This window comes from Mixophyes fleayi, chromosome 4 (assembly GCF_038048845.1).
Source record: "Mixophyes fleayi isolate aMixFle1 chromosome 4, aMixFle1.hap1, whole genome shotgun sequence".
Lineage (NCBI taxonomy): Eukaryota > Metazoa > Chordata > Amphibia > Anura > Limnodynastidae > Mixophyes > Mixophyes fleayi.
The window spans coordinates 196,082,371-196,102,085 of NC_134405.1; the positions used below are offsets into that span (position 1 = coordinate 196,082,371).

Consider the following 19,715-nt stretch of genomic DNA (forward strand, 5'->3'; position numbering starts at 1 on the left):
TCACGTGTTGCTTAGCATTATTTAATTCCATTTTCCCTTCAATTCTTCACTTTCCCTTTTGTTCCATGCATCAGTTTGGCTTCCATTTGACCTCACTAGAAAACACTGCTATCAACATCTGCTGTAGCTCAAGATTGTTATTTAGCTTGATTTATATGCTTATTAAGTACATAACATTCTATGTAATGTTTTTTGTTGCTCTCTGTTAACCAATAGGGCTAAAAAGCGGTCAATTTGTATTCAGTTCAGTTGCTATACCATTTTAAAGGGAGACAGGCATTTAGAGAAGTACAGGGTGATTCAAAAGTCGCAGTACACCCTTTTATTTCAAAAACTCTACAGGAAATTGGGAAACCTGAATACTCCAGTAAGGTATGGGTGACGTGGTCTATCTTTTACGGTATGTACCAAACATGGGCGCCATCTTTAAATCGGCCAATCGGTCCAATTCCTGTAGAGTTTTTGAAATAAAAGGGTGTACTGCGACTTTTGAATCATCCTGTATAACAAATATATAACTTTTAATCCTCAAAATAAGAACGCAATAAAGAAGTTTCGATTTGACATTAAGTTTAAAAAAAAAAAAGAGAGAAAAGACTCTTGGTATATTATCAGCACAATACTTTATGATCTCTGCAGACTTGTAAAGCTAAGCATAAAAATTGTATTAATTTGATTGAATCAGCTTGTTCAACTTCTCGTCAGCGCTGCATATTTCTAATACCCTCAGAAATTAGATCCAAAGTCAAGGGCATGTAAAGATATATGCTTTGTCAGCAAGAATAGTGGTGGTTTAAGCATGCATTACATATATCTCTCCAAGCACAAGTCTGAGTCCTGATTTGAGCCAGAGTTGCAGCTATTAGGGTGTGGTTTAGGAATAGCTATTACATTTAACATTAATTTAAATATATGGTTATTACTGTAAAATAACTAACCATATCTTATTTTGCTTGGTGACCAGAGTTCAAGGGATTTTTCATCTTCAGAGGAATTTAGTTTAACTTATATATAACCACTGCAACTTGTGAAAATTGCATTTTTGTATATTCCCAACCCCCTGATTAGTAAATTTATATTACCAGGCAGTTGTTTATATTTGTTTCCACATGATAATACACCAAACTGATATCTGGATACAGTTGTATTGAAGGTATCACAATAGAGCAAAGTCATTTTCAAGGACAGTTGAAGTAAATAGCTCTGATTATATAAAGATATCACTGAAAAGCAGAGACAAGAACCAGAGAGACATGTATGCCATAAAAGTTGCTGGAGGTTGAGTGTAAACCAATACATTAGTCATTAAAGATCGAAAACTCATGTCGGCATCTAGCTGTCCTGCCTATTGATTCTAAATATAAGAATCCATTTGCTGTAAAAAAAAAACTGGGGAAGCCCCTATAATTTATTGTGTTTGCCCAGAGCAGTAAACTATGTATTGAATCTTTCATATCTAGGGACAATTATAACATTTTAGTGAAAGAGTGTCACACTGTAAGAAGCATTGTTGTGGTCCTCATGATATTTAGTGGGAGATGTAACTTAGCAGATCGGAGTGTTAAAGGTGGATTATTCCTTCTGATTGTTCAGTCTCTACAAGCCTTGCCTTAGTGCCCACTTATCTGATTTCTCCTTCCAGACTAGTTCCTGTGCTCTGTTGTCACACATTTGCATAAATGTCTATAGAGCTCAGTGCAGGGTCCTTTGGTCCATACAAGTAAAGATAAATATAGATCATTATAGCATTGATTTATCAGGAGCATGCCTCAAGCCATTTATGTAGTAGCGTGACATATACTCAGGCAACACACTAACGGCCTGAGTCATTAAGGAGAGCAAAGCAAAAAAAAATGATTAACTTTTTCATCCTGACAATACCATGTTGCATTAGAGGGGGTAGGGGTGGAATTTAAAATGCAGGAACGGATTTATAGTTGGTGTAGGGCATGTCCTAGATCACCTTTAAATTTCAGTGTAAAAATAAAGTTATTTGTGTGCTACATGAAAAAGCAGCCAGTATTTAACTTATGTGCAAAATAATGAAGTAATTTACACCCCTTGCATTGTAACATGGTTTGTCCAGGAAAAAACGTACTCCTTGTTTTGTCTTGCTCTCCCTAATGACTAAATATCTTGTTTGGTTTATTATCATGTATGCTTGAATGTAGTCTATTTATAGGTAGAAGCAGATTTTGATTTATTATACTATGCCCATCACTTTATTAAAAAAAAAATAGACATTGTAGGACATTTAGGACAACTAGTGCCTGATTCATTAAGGAAAGTAAAGCAAGAGAAATGAGTATGTTGTATTGGAGGGGGAGGTACATTAAAAATGTGATGACAAATTTATAATTGGGATTGGATTTACTTTTAATGTCAGTGTAAAAATAGAGCTATCAAGTATTTATGTCCTACATGAAAAAACAGCCAGTATTTGTGCAAAATAATAATCTCATTTGAACTGCTTGCATTGCAACATGGTTTTGCCAAGGTTCAAAGTTATTAATTTTTTTGCTTTCCTTTCCTTAATGAATTAGGCCCCTAGTGTTTAAGTACATATATCCCACTACATTGAAAATGCCAGCTCTGTTTTCTAAAGAGACTATGTGTAAATGACTATGCTAATTCAGAGATACATGCATCATATGGTGTATTGTTTAGTTGGCTGGTTTTGCAGCACTAAATTGTGTCCTTTTAAAATCTGCTCAGGTAATGCTTTCCTGTCTTCTAGGACTGTTTTGTTCAGCCTGACCTCTGTGGTTGTTGTCATTATTACTACTGACTGGATAAGCTGGGACAAGCTGAATCGTGGATTTTTACCCAGTGATGAGGTCTCAAGAGCTTTTTTGGCTTCATTTATCTTGGTTTTTGACCTTCTTATTGTTATGCAGGTATGGAGTTTACATTTATTATGTTCACAAAATATGCATACTACCAAACACTGAAAATATACGCTAACAATAAACATTTGCGCAATAAAATGTCAGACATGTCCACCAGGGGAATGACTGTGTATACTGTTTGACTTACGTAGATTTGTTTAGGGGAATAAGAAAACATTGCTTTTATAACGTATTGTTTCTGCACAAAGGGAACTATAAAGGATATATCTTGTTTTTAAAAGTCACGATTTCTCCAAATAATTCAAATAAGTACAAACCAAATTTATAAATAAATTTGTTTAAAGCGGATAATAAATCATGGCTAAAAACAGCCTATCTTTATTAGATAACAGTAATTCAATAAAAATAGTTAAACAATGCAAGCATTTTAAATGATCAATAATGTATAATCACTTGTAGACATTTCATTCTAGTTGTTTCTGTATTTAGAAGAATAACTGCAAAGATTAGCTTCTCAATTTGAACTTTGCAAAGATTTAATAAAACTGCTTGGTGATCTCACTGATTCATTAGGGGCAGTAGATTGGACACAGTTAACTTTAATGAACCTGTCTCTTTCATGAATAATCATTTGAACTTTCCTTCTTTGTAATTTATGAAATTATGCTGCATACTGGTATGTTCGTTTTAATGAGCTTGTACTGGGAAGATGTTCGTGATTTAATGGTAACTGCAGTATACAGTATTTTGTCCTCAAGTATGTATGCAGATTGACAAGAATACAAGGTTATTGCTGATATTCTAGCTGTTTATTGAAATATGAATATATCTGGATTATCAGGCATGCTGTGTATGGATAGATCAAATGTATTTTTGTCATCTAATTCATAATAACACTTTAATTGCGGCACTACAATAACCAATGATATCCACGCTTTGTGACCCACTCTCAATCCCACCGTTTCCGTATATAATTAGAGGTAGGGTTGGGTTATATTTGAATGAAAATGTATACCCAAAAGTGATCCACAGTGAATATTAAAGAATTACAAGCTTTTAAATAGGTAAGTATAGAAATATATGTAACTTAAGAGCGCATAAAATATAAATAGATGGATTGTGTTAAATTGTGATAAATATGCTGTCTTAAGTAAACATCTATCAAATGGAAGTAAATTAGCAGATGAACAGATAAATGGTATTGAATAGCTATATATATATATAGCATCTTCTCAAGGCATAGATGCAACTGCTCACATATATCCATACACAGCGCTGTCTCTCTTCAGCCATTTTATACAGCGATTCATTATACCTTGCTTCCATATAGCGGAGATCCAGGGTATAACACTCAATAAAAGGGCCAATAGCAAAATTTGGGGAGACAGGTAATGCTGGTTCACATGGCTTGAAGTTCAGATCCATTTCTGGAATATGAAAGCCTCAAAGGATGCTGTACTGTGCATGCACCTATAGCGGATGGACAAGCATCAGCATGGGCAGGACTCATAGCAACTGCATGGACTGCTCCAGCGGTAGCCTCGCCACTGCAGACACCTCCCATCAGAAAGCAGTAGGTAATTGAGTTTGTTAAATAGCGCTCACAATAAATTTCAATTAATAGTCTAAAGTAAAATATATATTTAATAAATGGAGGGATGATTTTAAAACAGTTAAATGTATTTGGAGGGTATATTTTTTTATTTATTACAATTAAACAACTTTAAGGGTGCAGATGCTGAAAAAATGGAGAGTGTACATTCTCTCAAAAGGAGGGACTTTTAGTATCTTCTGCCTTTAGGTATTTTATTAGCAATGTGAGAACTATGAGTCTAAAATAGCGTCCAGCTGGATTTGATCACTCTTTTTCTTACAGACAGTGATGCTATGCCATTAATGACATCCTTTACCAAACTTGACTGTTTGACAATTTTTATAATAAAAATTGAAAATTCCTTTTATTAGGCAGAGGAACAACAAGCTCAATCAAGAAGGTTATATAATTTGCTATTACTTCAACTCTAGTTGCCAAGTTGAGCTGGGTTGCTCTCCGCTATTACCTTGGCCGGCGCCCTGGTCTTTTGTTTGAATCTTTGCATCTTTAAAAAGTAACACGTACATTCACAAAACACAGTGATTTTCTTTTGTAAACATAAAACTTGCTTTATATAGAGTCTGGATGCCATTCAAGTAATAAAGTACTTGCTGCTTTTGCCAGAAATATGATTAAATCAGTCCATCATCAGAGTTACTTTACCTTCGGGGAGTGTTTTCCTTTGTTTTGTTTCTCTCTGTGATATTGCTCCCAGTGTTTGTAAGGCAGTGAAGACTGCTTTGGTGACTGTATAAGTGTATATGGTTACCATGAACAGAATGTCATAACTGGACAATGTGACATATTGTAGATGAGCAGGGAGACTGGATAGCTCAGTCCAGCTCGGCTTGGAAGCCCAAGTCAAGGTTTAAGTGTATTTGGCATAGCATAGAGCGTGTACTTTATTGTACTGCAAAACAAAATCTGCATTGTCAACACACACTGGCACTAATCTTACATTGATTACACTAGCAGTACTCTTATTAATTATGCCAGTGTTCACTCCACTTCTCTCTTCCTTGGACCTCACCCATTTCACTTTGCCTGTCACTGTACTCCTCACAGACTATCCGTGGAAGGAAATGCCTGCTGGTTAGGTTGTGTGAAGTGATTGTGTCACAAAAAATAATCACTGTATGCCTGCTTTTGCTATCTAATTAATTTCTCCAAATATGCACATCATGAGTGTAAAATATTTAAGGGCAATAAAAGTATATTGTGTTTGAACATTGTATTTTCTGATGCAAAATCAATTTTGTGATATAAAATTATTATCTACTAACACAAATTGTATTTTGTATCAAAAACTTTTTCCACAGTACAAGATCAATTTTAGAACCCTCAATTTCCTTTGTGTTACAAGAATATTTTGTAACTTTTGCTATTTATTCTGTGGTACAAACAATATTGTAACTCAGACTTTTTGTCGGGAACATCACTTATAGGTAGCTGTAAACTAGGCAGGACAGATCTACTTTTTGGTATTGCTGGTGTTAGGTAGGTAGAGGAGACAGCATCAATACTTATCTGTGAAGGGACTAGGATTGAAAATATGAATCAAAAGGAATGGTGAGGTTAGAGACATACACAGGAAAGCAGATCTAAGCATGTGGATAAGGTAGGTAGTTATAATAATCAAATTCCTTTTTTGTATTTTGTTTTACATATAATTGATTAAAGTTTTCTAAATATAAATGAAGTACAGTCAGCAATAGTGTGACACAACAATTCCCTTGTCAATTTGATCCACAAAGTCTATTTTTAGCTCGTACTTAAGTAGTGAGCACTGTAATCTCTAAATACTACGCACATAAGGGTGTTAATTTTAAACACAACATAGTGTTCTTTACAACTGTGTGCAGAAATAAAATGAGAAATATTAGAACAGTCATAACACTGAAAACAAAATATTAATTTTTTTGTTCGCTATTGGAATGATTTAAATAAATCCCTATTGGAAAATGGTCAGGGTTGTTTGCAAACACTCAGATTAGTGAGACAAGAAAGGTAGGGTGAGAGCTACATACTTTTGCAACAACATTGCTCTAACTTTTTAAAGTCAATCTTTTCCATGGTATTGATGCTGAAATGTTTTTTTGGCATCCTCCAGATTCAGAGGGACTAGAGAGACAGGTGGAACAGGTCTCAAAGGGATTTGTGTATTTAAGATTATTCTGAAGAGGTAGATGTTCCAGCCATCAAGTCAGGTCCTGTCTTAATACGCAGCTTTAACACAATTTGAGATTTTATTATTTTTCAACAAAGGTAACATCAAGATTCTACAGGTAAAACATCCAGTTTGACACAATGCTCATTCAGCCAGCGTCCTTTCCATAGATGGGCCGAAAAAAAGTTTGGTGGCGTTCTTGAGATTCGCACACCAGCTTTATTAATTACCTTATTCCAGCAAACAAAACACAACAATGGATCTCCATGAGTATTGGATTATTATTAACCAAACATTACATTCTATTTCAGTTAGGTAACGCTATATATGACCAAGCTTAAATAGCACATGAATTTGTTAAGAATACAGAAACAGATTGTTATTAAATGGATTTTAATATGACAAAATAGCTACAATGTTTAAAATAAAATGACATACAGCACTATCATACAAAAGTTTTTATATAAACACGTAATTAATTGATTTCTGCATTGAGGAAAAGAGGAAAGTTGGACTGGACTTTACCAACCAACTGAATGCCTTAGTCTGGCAAACTACAACAGTTTTTCGTGGTTTTTAAAGCCAAGTCCTTTCCCCTTTAGCCCCTTCCTTTCTGCGGTCACTCTCAAAACACAGTGTATATACTAATAGATTTGAAATTCATATATGGGTGTGAATCAAAATCTATTCAGGAATAGCCTGAAATTCTTATACAGACCATATATTTCCTTTCTGTCACGGGCACTAGGAGTCTTTACCCAGGTATCACCAGATGATGGACTTACCAGAGCAGTATAGTTGGTAATATGGTACTCTGGTAGCGGGATGACCACGGAACAGGAGACAGCAGATGGTAAGAGAATGCTCGAGAAAAGTCTATGACTAGCAGCACTGGTAATAGGTAGATAACTGTACACGAGGAACTAGATGGACAAGGAAACGTGAGGGTAGTCAGTGGTCTGCAGATAGCAAGTTGTACCACTGCTATAGTGAGGAGGAATGTCCAGGAGTAACAAGGAGGTGGTGAGAGTCAGCGGTCTGCGTATAGCAAGTTGTACCGCTGTCTAGGTGAAGGAATGGAATCCAGGTGAAGGTATCAGGGGAGTCAGTGGTCTGCGTTAGCAAGTTGTACCACTGCTATGTGAGAGGATACTTGAAACTGGTGTCACAGGGAACAGGAGACAGTGGTCTGCATCTAGCAAGTTGTACCACTGCAATATAGATGTGAGGAGGAGCACGGGGAGATGAATGCAATGCAGAGTATACACGGGCACACAGAACTTGATCCCACGATGATATGCACAATATAATAATAACTGAGCAGCACTGCACAAATATACAGAGTCACAATAACTATCCAGGCAAATAGAAAACACAGTCAAATGATAGCAATAGTCTCAGTGGATAGGAACTCCGGAGGAGAACAAACTCAGTCCAGCTAGATATGCAATACACAAGCACAGTCAATGAGAACTATGCATACCGCGGTTCAGGAGAGCAGGCTGTCAGAGAGACGTGCAGGTATACCTGAGCGGCTGAAGACCGGCAGGAGGAGAGACCACTGGAAGATGGAAGCGATAACCAAGTTGGTGCAGCGCACGGTAGGTAGACCAGCAAGAACAAGGCAATACTCAGGAAGCAGTAGTATATGGAACTGGACACCTGGAGAACACGGGAGAGTTGAGGCGGTCTGATAACCAGTAGCTGAGATGAAAGCAGCGGAGCGCTGACCCGATGAAGACAGGCGAGTTGAAATGAGCAGGAACACTGTAGAAGCACGGAGACAGCGGATAGGAATCAGCTGGCTGCAGACACGATGAACACTGGAGAGTTGAGGTGAGCAGGACTCTGTAGAAGCACGGAGGCAGCGGATAGGAATCAGCTGGTGCAGTCACGATGAACACAGGAGAGTTGAAGTGAACAGGATACTGTAGAAGCACGGAGGCAGCGGATAGGAATCAGCTGGTGCAGTCACGATGAACACAGGAGAGTTGAAGTGAACAGGATACTGTAGAAGCATGGAGGCAGCGGATAGGAATCAGCTGGTGCAGTCACGATGAACACAGGAGAGTTGAAGTGAGCAGGATACTGTAGAAGCACGGAGGCAGCGGATAGGAATCAGCTGGTGCAGTCACGATGAACACAGGAGAGTTGAAGTGAGCAGGATACTGTAGAAGCACGGAGGCAGCGGATAGGAATCAGCTGGTGCAGTCACGATGAACACAGGAGAGTTGAAGTTGTCTGGAAACCACAAACGAACAGCAGGAATCAGCAGGAGCTGAATACACGAGGAAACACAGGAACACCTTCAGAGGCTCATGGGGAATGAGACTCCAAGATCAGGCCACGAGGTATAGACCACAGGTGCTTTAAATAGGGAGTGTTGCCTGATCAGCCAATTAACTAAAAGCAACAGGTACTGAAGGTTTGAAAGGGCTGCACATGCGCAGACCCTCAGGATGGTGGACGGCCACGGTTCCTAAACACACAAGAAGCGGCACTCACAGTCCGGTGAGTGACACTTTCAAACATCACAGAATCTTATTAATACAATAAACAGAGAATCAACATGAAACCGCACTATAAAATATCTACTTATTATGGAGGTATTGGGTTACTATGTTTTCCTTTGGAACCTCATTTTGTGCTTGATATATTAGATGTGTCTCTATACAGTTTTATAGAGACTTTCACAAATATGAAGGATAAAATAAATGGGTTTGATGTATAGATCTTTTTAATAGAAATATTATAGGATTCTGACCATCGGGCCATAAACTCTTATCTTGGAGAGCTGGTACTGACCCCCTCTACTGCTTGGGAAAACTTGTAAATAATAAATTGGAGACACCAATATCTTCCAAGGAGTTCCCATTCCTGGTACATGCTTACAAGCAGAAAGAAGAGTTCCTTTTTAAAAAAAGTTAATGTCATGTTGTGAAATTATACTAAAGATGTGTTCTAGCACAAATGTTTTATTTTCTCACAATGAATCTCTCAAGTAATAATATAGTAAAAGTGTTATTGAGATATATTATTTAACCACCCATAAAGGTATGTCCCTTTTTATATATCTACATTTAAATTTGTATGCAAATCCTCAACATGCCAGATAAAGTTACCTATGATTACACAGTGGTTTTTTGTTTTTTTTTGCAGGGAGTTGATTTTTTTTACATGCATTTAGATGGGCATATAATATACATGTTTAATGGGCTATTTTATTTCAGTTTTAGTTCATTTTAGTCATTTTAGTCTGATGGTCAAATTATATAAAAGTGTTCTGTCTTTTGCTTCAGCTTTTTCAAACGGAAGCCAATCTGTCACTTTCAACCAAAGTTATTTTATTAAGCTTTTCAATAGTCTGCTGAGCACTGCACTAAAGCACATTGCAGTGATGAAACCAAATATATCATCTCAAATAAGGACTCTTTTAGTCTGGGTAGCAAGCACAAAATACTGGCCCTGGAGTAGCGGCCCATCCTTAAAAAGCAGTTTTAAATATAGAACTCAGGGGCTGACGTAACAAAAGGCCAAAGGACTTGTTTTTGCTTCACCCTATATGTCATACCTCCCAAAATGTCTGTCCGCGGCAGGGAGTTGGGCAAGTTACAATGGGGATGGGGCGACTGGGAGTGACCACACCCCCAGGGTGCTGCCTGTGGCTGTAAAGTACAAGGCTGTCCATTACATACCTACCTTCCCTCAACATTCCTGCGGGACAAACCTGTCCCAGGGCAGGACAGCGGGACAGAACCCTAAAATTGGGACTGTCTAACTGAAATCAGGACAGTTGGATGGTATGATATATTAATAAGATTATCTGCAACCATGCTCAGCTCAGGATTGGTCTCATGCAAAACAAAGGTTTGAAAAAAGTAGTTTAAGTGAAAGAAGTGGTGCTAATGTGCTATACCCTATAATTAACAAGTACCAAAAGAAAAAGAATACATTTTTAATTTAAATAAGATTAATTTTAAGTTAAAAAAACATTATAAGTTTTAAAAGCTGAAAGGCTATTTTTTCACAGTAAAATTAAATCAGGTTTTATATGGTAAAAGGAAAAAAGAATACTATCGCACTAATTGCAAGGAGCGGAGTTCCCAACTATTCTCCATTTCAAAAAATATTTTTATAATATCTCTTGTATTTTTTATATTCAGTATTTATATATGCAGTCAGATGTTTGCTATATTGGGTGCAAGATTAAACTTAATTATAATAGAAATGAGAAGAGGAAAGAGGTTTGCTAATAAGATGCACGATCAGCTCCAATTATACATTTATTAGGGATCATATCGAAACTAAAATATAACTTAAGTTAATTAAAATAAGTGAAATATAAAACAGTTGGTCATTCCAATATACATCAAGTTACATGTGCATATAAGGCAATACATTATCCCCTGCATAAAAGTATTCATTTTGTGGCAGTGATTGTATTTGTCTGTAAATTGTTTTATTTTTTTAGTAAATTTACACGCCTTACACTTCCTGCATGGAAAAAAATCCTGTGATCGTGTTGATAATACCAGCTTTCTTGGTGTTATCTGGAAAGTGGCTGCAGGTCCTTCAAATGTTTAGATCTCTTCCAACTTATAGCTATTTTCTCTCCGATGATCTCATTAAGATCCGGGTCCAATTTTAAAATGTGATTGTGGTTCTGCAATATAGAGTCAATTTCCTTCTATTTATTATTAAAAGTGCTGATAACTCTAGTTTTTCCTGTTTCAGAGTTAGCTTTTTTCTTTGGGAAGATTAACTCCTCCATATTTGTAATTCTGGCGTTACTATATGATTTCTTAATGATATTTTGGCTATATCCTCGCTTGGAAAGTCTCTTATGTAATTCATTTGCTCTTATGTCAAAAGTTTTGAGATCTCCACTTTTTTTATTATTATTATCATTTATTTCTTGGGCGCCACAAGGTTTCCGCAGCGCCTTACATAGTACAAACAGTAGACCATACAGGGTGAAACATTACAGAACAATAAACACAAAGTACCAATGCTTCAGAAACTCCGGGCAGACATATGGAGTAAATACGGAGCAGAAGAGTCGGTATGGAGACAGGAGGGGAGAGGGGCCCTGCTCATGCGAGCTTACATCCTAAGGGGAGGTGGACAAAAAGGCACGAAAGGGAGGCAGTGATGCAAGGGAGAAAAAGGGACAGGGGAGAGGAGGGAGAACTGCAGAGTAGATGAGGGGAGGAACTCACTTTTGGGAATGCTTTTTATCGTAGAAGGAAAATGGGAACTTGATGCATGACGGATACTGTTGGTATTTGTACTTTTCCTAAACATGTCGGTTGATCTGGTCATTAATAAATATTGTTAAATCAAGAAAATGTATTCTTTTAATATTTATATTAAAGGTCAGTTTCAGATTTATTTGATTATCATTAAGTTTATTGATAAACTCAATGAAAATCTCTTTTTCACCTTCCCAAAGTATAAAAATGTCGTCAATAAACCTAAGCTACACCAAAATGTATTGTGTGTAAACTTAATTTTCTTCAACAAAAACTGTCTTATGTTCCCACAAACCTAAATATATATATATATATATATATATTGTAACAAAAGGAGGCATTTAGCTGGCAATATACAGAGAAAGCAGGGAAGTAGAGTAAAACATTTGTGCAGTAATGCACCTAGAGTGAAGACTTATGTATGAAAAGCAATAGTTTAAATTTGGTTAAACTTACATGATCTGAAATCCTTCCTCTCAGCAAACAGACAGGGCGTGTCTGGTTGTGCAAACAGAGGCAGAGATGGGTGTTTTCTTTTAAAGAGAAGGTGGGTGTGTCACCTGTCCATCAAGCTAAGGCTGGGGGAGGAGCATCATGTATAAAAGCTTGTTTGTTTCATTTGTTCAGAGAGACTAATGCTGGGTGAGCTGGCTGGTCCTGAGAGAGAGCTGGACTATGTATAGCTAGTGTTTAGGGTCTCCATGATTGCTGTACAAGTATACGGTGTCAAACATTTACCATCCTGACAATAAAGCACCATAAAAAGGAAGTTGTTGTTCGCGTGTGCTTCTGCAGTAGCGGGCTCTTGCCACAATAAATATATATATATATATATATTTGCATAAGTGGGGGCACATGTTGTCCCCATAGCCATGCCCTTCACTTGTAGCAAAAATTGGTTGTCTAAGGGGAAATAATTGTTAGTAAGAATAAACTGCAACAGAGCCAGGGTGAAGTTATGTTCATTCTTGACTTTGTTTCCAAAAATTGTTGAACAACATTCATGCCTATGTGGTGTTCTATACTAGTGTACAATGCTTCAACATCGCATGTGCATAGTCATGTATTTTCTTTGATCGGAATGTTTTGAAGTTTACTGAGAACATCTAAAGTGTCTTATATGATGTTAAAGAGAGCATAAATTCTCTTAAATGCACATCCACATATATACTGGCCTTTTCTGTTGTGATCGATACCCAAAATAATCGGTCTTCCAGAAGTTCTCCTCTCGTTTTTGTGTACTTTTGGGAGTACATAAAAGGTAGATATTTTCGGGTTTTCAGTCCACAAAAAGTCAAAATCCTTCTTACTTGTAAAACCATTCTCAAAGGCATTCTTTAAAAGGCTTTGATAGGATTTGAAAAAGACATTTGTTGGATTAGTGCTCAGTTTGCGATAACATTTGGTATTGTTAAGTTTTTTTGTATATCTCACTTTTATAGTTAGCTGTTGGCCAAATGACAATATTTCCACCTTTATCTGATGGTTTAATAACAACTTCTTCCCATTTACTGATCTCCTTCAATGCTTTTTTCTCTTCAGGTGATAAATTGGTTTGACCTTTTAGATGTTTTATTTAAATTGGCATCAAGGTCCCTTGAGCAGTGGTAGTTAGTATCACGATACTGACTACCCCGACACAGAACAGAATGACATGAGGATCCCGAATGAAGACTACACCGACCTGTGAAAAAACTTACTTACTGGAATGCAGATGACTTCACATCACGTCTGTCTGTCTGTCTTGCCTGCTGCAAAAAACGGCGTCATGAGCAAATGCCACTTGCCTTAAAGCGACGATGGACGGACCCGCCTGTCGTTTATGTAATGTAAGTACTATTTTAGGGGTTAGGATTAGGGTTAACCCTAACTCCTAACCATAATATCCCTAACACCCCTAACCCCTAAAACAGTACTTGCTTTACATAAATGACGGCCGGGTCCGTCGATCGCTGCTTTAAGCCAATTCGCGTTTGCTAATGACGCCATTTTCTGCAGCTGACAAGACAGGCAGACGTGATGTGAAGTCATCTGCATTTCAGTAAGTAGGTTTTTTCACAGGTCGGTGTAGTCTTCATTCAGAATCCTCATGTTGTTCTGTTCTGTGTCAGGGTAGTCCGTACCGTTAATAGGTACTACACCCCCCTTGAGACTAAATCCATATATGTTGAAATCTGGGGACAAATCATTGGATTAGCACAAAAATGTTATTTATTTTTTTATCACAGTAGTCTGTCTATATTCTGTATAAAATCAATATCATATGACGCTTCTCTCTGTAATTCTTCAAGAGTATGGATCACATCTTCTTCTTGTGTACTCAGATATCGAGTATCAATTACCACAGTATCTGAATTATCTTCTTGTTTTTGTCAAAGAATTTTTTTAGTAATAATTTTCTCTCAAAGAGATGCAAATGTTTCTCTACTTCAAATCTTTTCATATTAATAGTTTGAGAAAAAGATAAACCCCTAGAAAGTACATCAATTTGAGTCTGTGTAAGGGACTGATTAGAGTGGTTAATAATTCGTAATGAATTATCTTTCTCCTATAATATTTTTGTCGCCTTCATTGTCTTTGTTGATTGCCTTCCCAATCTCTTATTTCTCTTTTCCTTAAGTTTCTGTCCCCCCCTTCTCGTTTTCTTATAGCCGTTTCTCTCTCTGTATATCTTGTACCTCTTCCTAAAAAATTGTTAATATGTTGGGAGGATTTTATAGCTCTGTTTCCACTTGGACTCTCTAATACCTCCCCATCTGATGTTTCAGCCTCAGAAGTGGAATAGCCTAGAGTAGAACTTTTTTGATGTTTAGGGCTAGATTAACTGAGCTGCGGGTTTGAAAAAGTGGGGATGTTGCCTATAGCAACCAATCAGATTCTAGCTTTAATTTATTTAGTACATTCTACAAAATGACAGCTATAATCTGATTGGTTGCTATAGGCAACATCCCCACTTTTTCCAAACCCGCAGCTTAGTAAATCTAGCCCTTAGTCTTTTTCTTAGATTCCTTTTAAATATATTATTGTGTTCAAAATCATTTCTGTCACGGGCAAATTTACTCCTTTTCTTATCTTTAATTATTTGTTTGATGCCTTTTACTTCCTTTTCATATTTGTCATATATTTTTGGGAATTTGTCAAGATTCTCATGTTCTTTTAATTTGTCACCCAATTTTGTTATGTCTGTTGTAAGTTGTTCAAGTCTAATTTCATCACGTTTAATCAAAACTTTTATTAGGTCATGTGAGCATTTAAGTAAGATTTGTTCCCATTCCTCTTTCAGTTGTTGATTAGCCAATTCATATGCTGGATATATTCTTGGTCTTAGACCTTTGGGTACAAGGTTTTGTTTCAAATAATTATCAAAAGTAACTTTGTTCCAAAAGGTTTTTGTCTCCTTAATCTGCAAATGTTTTAAATCAATACGATTTAAAACAGATTTAAAAACAGATTTAAGACTGTCCAATGTTGAGTAAATAGATTGTGATATACAAAATAGACTTTCCAAGTTGTCGTTCCATTTATACTGTCTCTGGCTTAGATCTTGTCTAATATTTTGAATAGTCATTATTATATTACACTTACAAATATAAAAGAAAGATAGATTCCAAAAATAATTTTTTACTTCAAATATAAAAGGATCAAATTCCTTCCCAATAATGTAGGCAATTGTGCTGACTGTATACATTTGAATTTAATCAAACAGGACTTATAGGGTAAAAGGAAAAAAGAACACTATCGCACTAATTGCAAGGAGCTGAGTTCCCAACTTTACTTCATTTCAAAAAATATTTTTATAATATCTCTTGTATTTTTTATATTAAGTATTTATTTATGCAGTTAGATGTTTGCTATATAGGGGGTAATCTTAAACTTTAGGAAAAGAACAGCTACCAACAGTATCCTTCATGCATCAAGTTCCCATTTTCCTTCTACGATAAAAAGCATTCCCAAAAGTGAGTTCCTCCGTATCAGACGGAATTGTGGAGATCTCAAAACTTTTGACATAAGAGCAAATCAATTACGTAAAAGACTTTCCAAGAGAGGATATAGCCAAAAATCATTAGGAAATCATATAGTGAAGCTAGAATTACAAATAGGGAGGAATTAATCTTCCCAAAGAAAAAAGCTAACTAGAACCAAGAAAAACTAGATTTATCAGCACTTTTAATAATAAATGGAAGGAAATTGACTCTATTGCAGAAACACAATCACATTTAAAAATTGGACCTGGATTTTAATGAGATCATTGGAGAGAAAATTGCTATTAGTTGGAGGAGATCTAAAAATTTGAAGGACCTACAGCCACTTTCAAGATAACACCAAGAAAGCTGGTATTATCAACACGATCACAGGTTTTTTAACATGCAGGAAGTGTAAGGAGTGTAAATTTACTAAAAAAATAAAACAATTTACAGACAAATATAATCACTGCCACAAGATTAATACTAGTATCAACTGTGACAAGCAGGGGATAACTTATAGCCTTACATGCACATGTAACTTAATGTATATAGGAATGACCAACAGAGCATTCAAGAAAAGACTTCTTGAACACATTGGAAGCACCCGGAATCCTGAACAGGACAACAGGAAAATGAAAACACTAACAAGAGTAGCAAAACATTTCCTCAAAGTACATCAGAGTAATCCCAATGACTTAACAGCATATGACATGGAGAAAATCTATTTAGGTGTACTAGGAAGAAGCATCAAGCAGGAACTTTTAAGAAGGGAAGCCAGAATGATTTTCCTGGTTTGAATGAGAACAATAACTATATGGCTTTTCTTTAAACTTCTCAAATCATACACATTTCTTAGTTTAATAATTTTGGCTATAAGAGGTGAATAGATGGAATAATAACTTCAAATATAAGTAACCTTGAATAGCTAGCTGTATGAGGTTTGATTGAACAAAATCATCTATTATTTATTCTTCAGCAGGCCCTTTCCATGTATGAAAGTTGTGTCTGTCTCTTATAAATATGATCTCATTATAACTAGTTGAAACGATTCTAACTATATTTGTGCTTATATTTCAAATACATTTGTAAAGGTGAAGAATACACTAGCAATATAACCATATAATATCATTATGAAAGTTTCCAAATCGTATCGAAAAAATTAAAAATATATATATATGTGATAATCTACAGGGATCTTGTTTCCTGAGGAATTGTCAATGATAAATGACTAATTATTAGAACTATATGACACTACACTTGGTAAATAAATTGTTATTAATTAACGTTAAAATAAAATAATAAATATAAAACACAAAATATAAATAATAGAATAAATATATTAGTATATAATAAAAAAAAGATTAATAATATACACTTTTTTATTTTAAAGGTAATTTATATTTTTATAATATGAGCATGTTTTCACAAATCATAGGAACATTATTTTATATAAAGGATAGTGTAATATCTTTATAATATTACACTATAATACACTATACACTATAATACACTATAATATATTAGTATTATTACTTACATTTTGTCCCATTTGGTTGTATATATTACAGTTTTTGTATATTTTGGGACACTTATTTTGTTTTATGTTCACATTCTATTACACTTTTCACTTTCATTAATAATTTGAGTAAGGTATTTTTTTTTAATCTTACCAACATTATCCCTTTCACTATGTCAATATATCACAATCTCCAATAGCGAAAATACACCAGTGGATATATGCTTTAATGTATTAGATATAGTAACTTTGAATAATGACTTTTTCCAGTTAGTAGTGGATCATATTTATTTGGAGATGGTAATAATAAAACATTTTTTATAAGGGCAGAGACATGTTGTCTCGATACTTACCATTACATGCAATATCATGCAATATCCACTTTATGGGTAATTCAGTATGTTATAGACATTAGGAATATGCCGATATATTGTATTGATAGGCTTTCTAGATGAGATCGATAATCAACCAAGGCGGAATTTACTACTCACTCGTCTCTAATAGCAATACTGTCGTTCAATATGACATTAATGGCTTCTGATTGGCTGATAAGAGCTCATGTGATGATGGGGGGGTGTCCCTTAGAGTATTTAAGAAATGTCATTTCAGTCTCTCAGCTTGCCACAGGCTAAGCAGATCAAAGCAAAACGCGCGTCAGCGTTCTCGCTGTCTGCACCTATTAACTTAATCTTCTAGGCAGCTACCATATAACGGGAATATATTGCTCCAATAAACCCACATTTAGTTTGGTGTCAATATCTAGGCATATAGCAATACACTCCCCGTATTTTGCATGGCTGTGATCTCATATTGTTTTGGGACAGCTCAAGGGATTAACATTTTGAGTGTATTTGTTATAGTAGAGAGAAATTACTATAGATATCTTGTGTTCTTGTAACTTAAACTAATATAGAAGATTGTTGGTGCAGACAGGCCAAAACATTTAGAGGTGGTCCTGCACAGGAGCACATGTCCCCAGCCCAGCCTGTCCACGGTTGTGTTCAGCACCACATTTATGTTAATGTGAGAATTAACATACAGAACATGGCAGCATAGTGATGAATGTATAAACCCTTATTTCTTCCGGAACATGATAGCAATAAAAATTTCATACACTTTATTAAAACATATCTCTCACAATATGAATATATTCCTGTTACAAATGACAACAACAATAAAATAATAATCTTCTGAAGAGTTTGAGCCTCTGAAGAAACAGAAGATTGCCATTCAAGTTACTACATCCACCTACTTTATTCAACTGTAAAATTGTGACAAACTCTCAAGTTGTATAATTTTGAATAGCAATTTGCCTTCCGTTGACATTTTGACTGTGTATTAATTATTTCATATGTAGACATTGTTAGGAGTATCACAATGTGAATATCCCACCTACACATATATAGTCCCATTTACCAGAGTCCCAAAACTTGTGGCCCACTCTTGGATCTTCAAGAGCCAGAGCCTGATAATATATGTATGGAAATGATTTGACAGCAAGAGATATCTGACCTTGATGAACAGTGATCTACTTCTCTTTTTCTTGCTTATTTCCAATTGCTGTAATCTCCTATTGATTACAGAATGACTTCTAGACATACGATTCCCAAATCCACCTTGCTCCCTCAAAACCTATGTCCCTCTGCTTTGACTACAGTGGTGCCTTTCTGCAATCTTCTCCTGGATGTTTTAACTACATTTAAATTTGAACCTAAATAAATTTAGGTTTGTACTCTTCTGTACAGTCAAGATATGGAATTCATTGCCAGGGAAGGTTGTGATGGCAGATTCAATAGAAATTCTACCCCATAGTTTGCAAGTCAAATATAAATTCTACCCCATAGTTTGCAAGTCAAATATAGAGCATGAGGTAAAAAAAAAATCATATTACCCCCCCCCCCCATTTTTTTTTTTTTTGTTTTACCTCCCTACTTGCTAGATTGTACTTTGGGCACCCTCTGGTCAGAAAATGCACGGGGGCTCTTCAAACCTCTTCTCTCTTTTTTTCTTTTCTCTTCTTTTCTCTTTTTTTTTCTTTTTTCTTTTCTTTTCAATGGCTGCTCCTCGGCTTCTTCACATAGGAGGCGGAGCGATGTATGCTGGAAGGGGAGGGGGGCTTTGGGAAAGAACTTTATTGTCACTGACAGACAGTGTGAATAACAGACACAGTCAGTGATCATGTGTGAGATGCGCTGGGCGCATCGGAAAGAAGAGGACCGCGGACACTAAAAAACACCCCGCCGCCACTGCACTTCTCTCCCAAGCCGCTGACTAGATTAGAAAATCTAGTCAGCGTTGCCCTGCAGGTCCCGGCGCCCTAGGCTACAGCCTAAGGTTGCCTGATGGGAACGCCGGACTTGGTTCCAGTTGCT

At 36.1% G+C, this 19,715-nt stretch overlaps 1 protein-coding gene across 1 annotated transcript in view; it reads left to right on the plus strand.

The window, feature by feature from the left end:
* The window catches only part of TMEM117 (transmembrane protein 117), a 299,423-nt gene that overhangs the window by 247,217 nt on the left and 32,491 nt on the right, over window positions 1–19,715 (plus strand). The window contains exon 6 of the mRNA XM_075209075.1: window positions 2,738–2,897. Within this exon, the coding sequence (XP_075065176.1) occupies window positions 2,738–2,897 (160 nt within the window). The remainder of the gene's footprint in view (window positions 1–2,737; window positions 2,898–19,715) is intronic.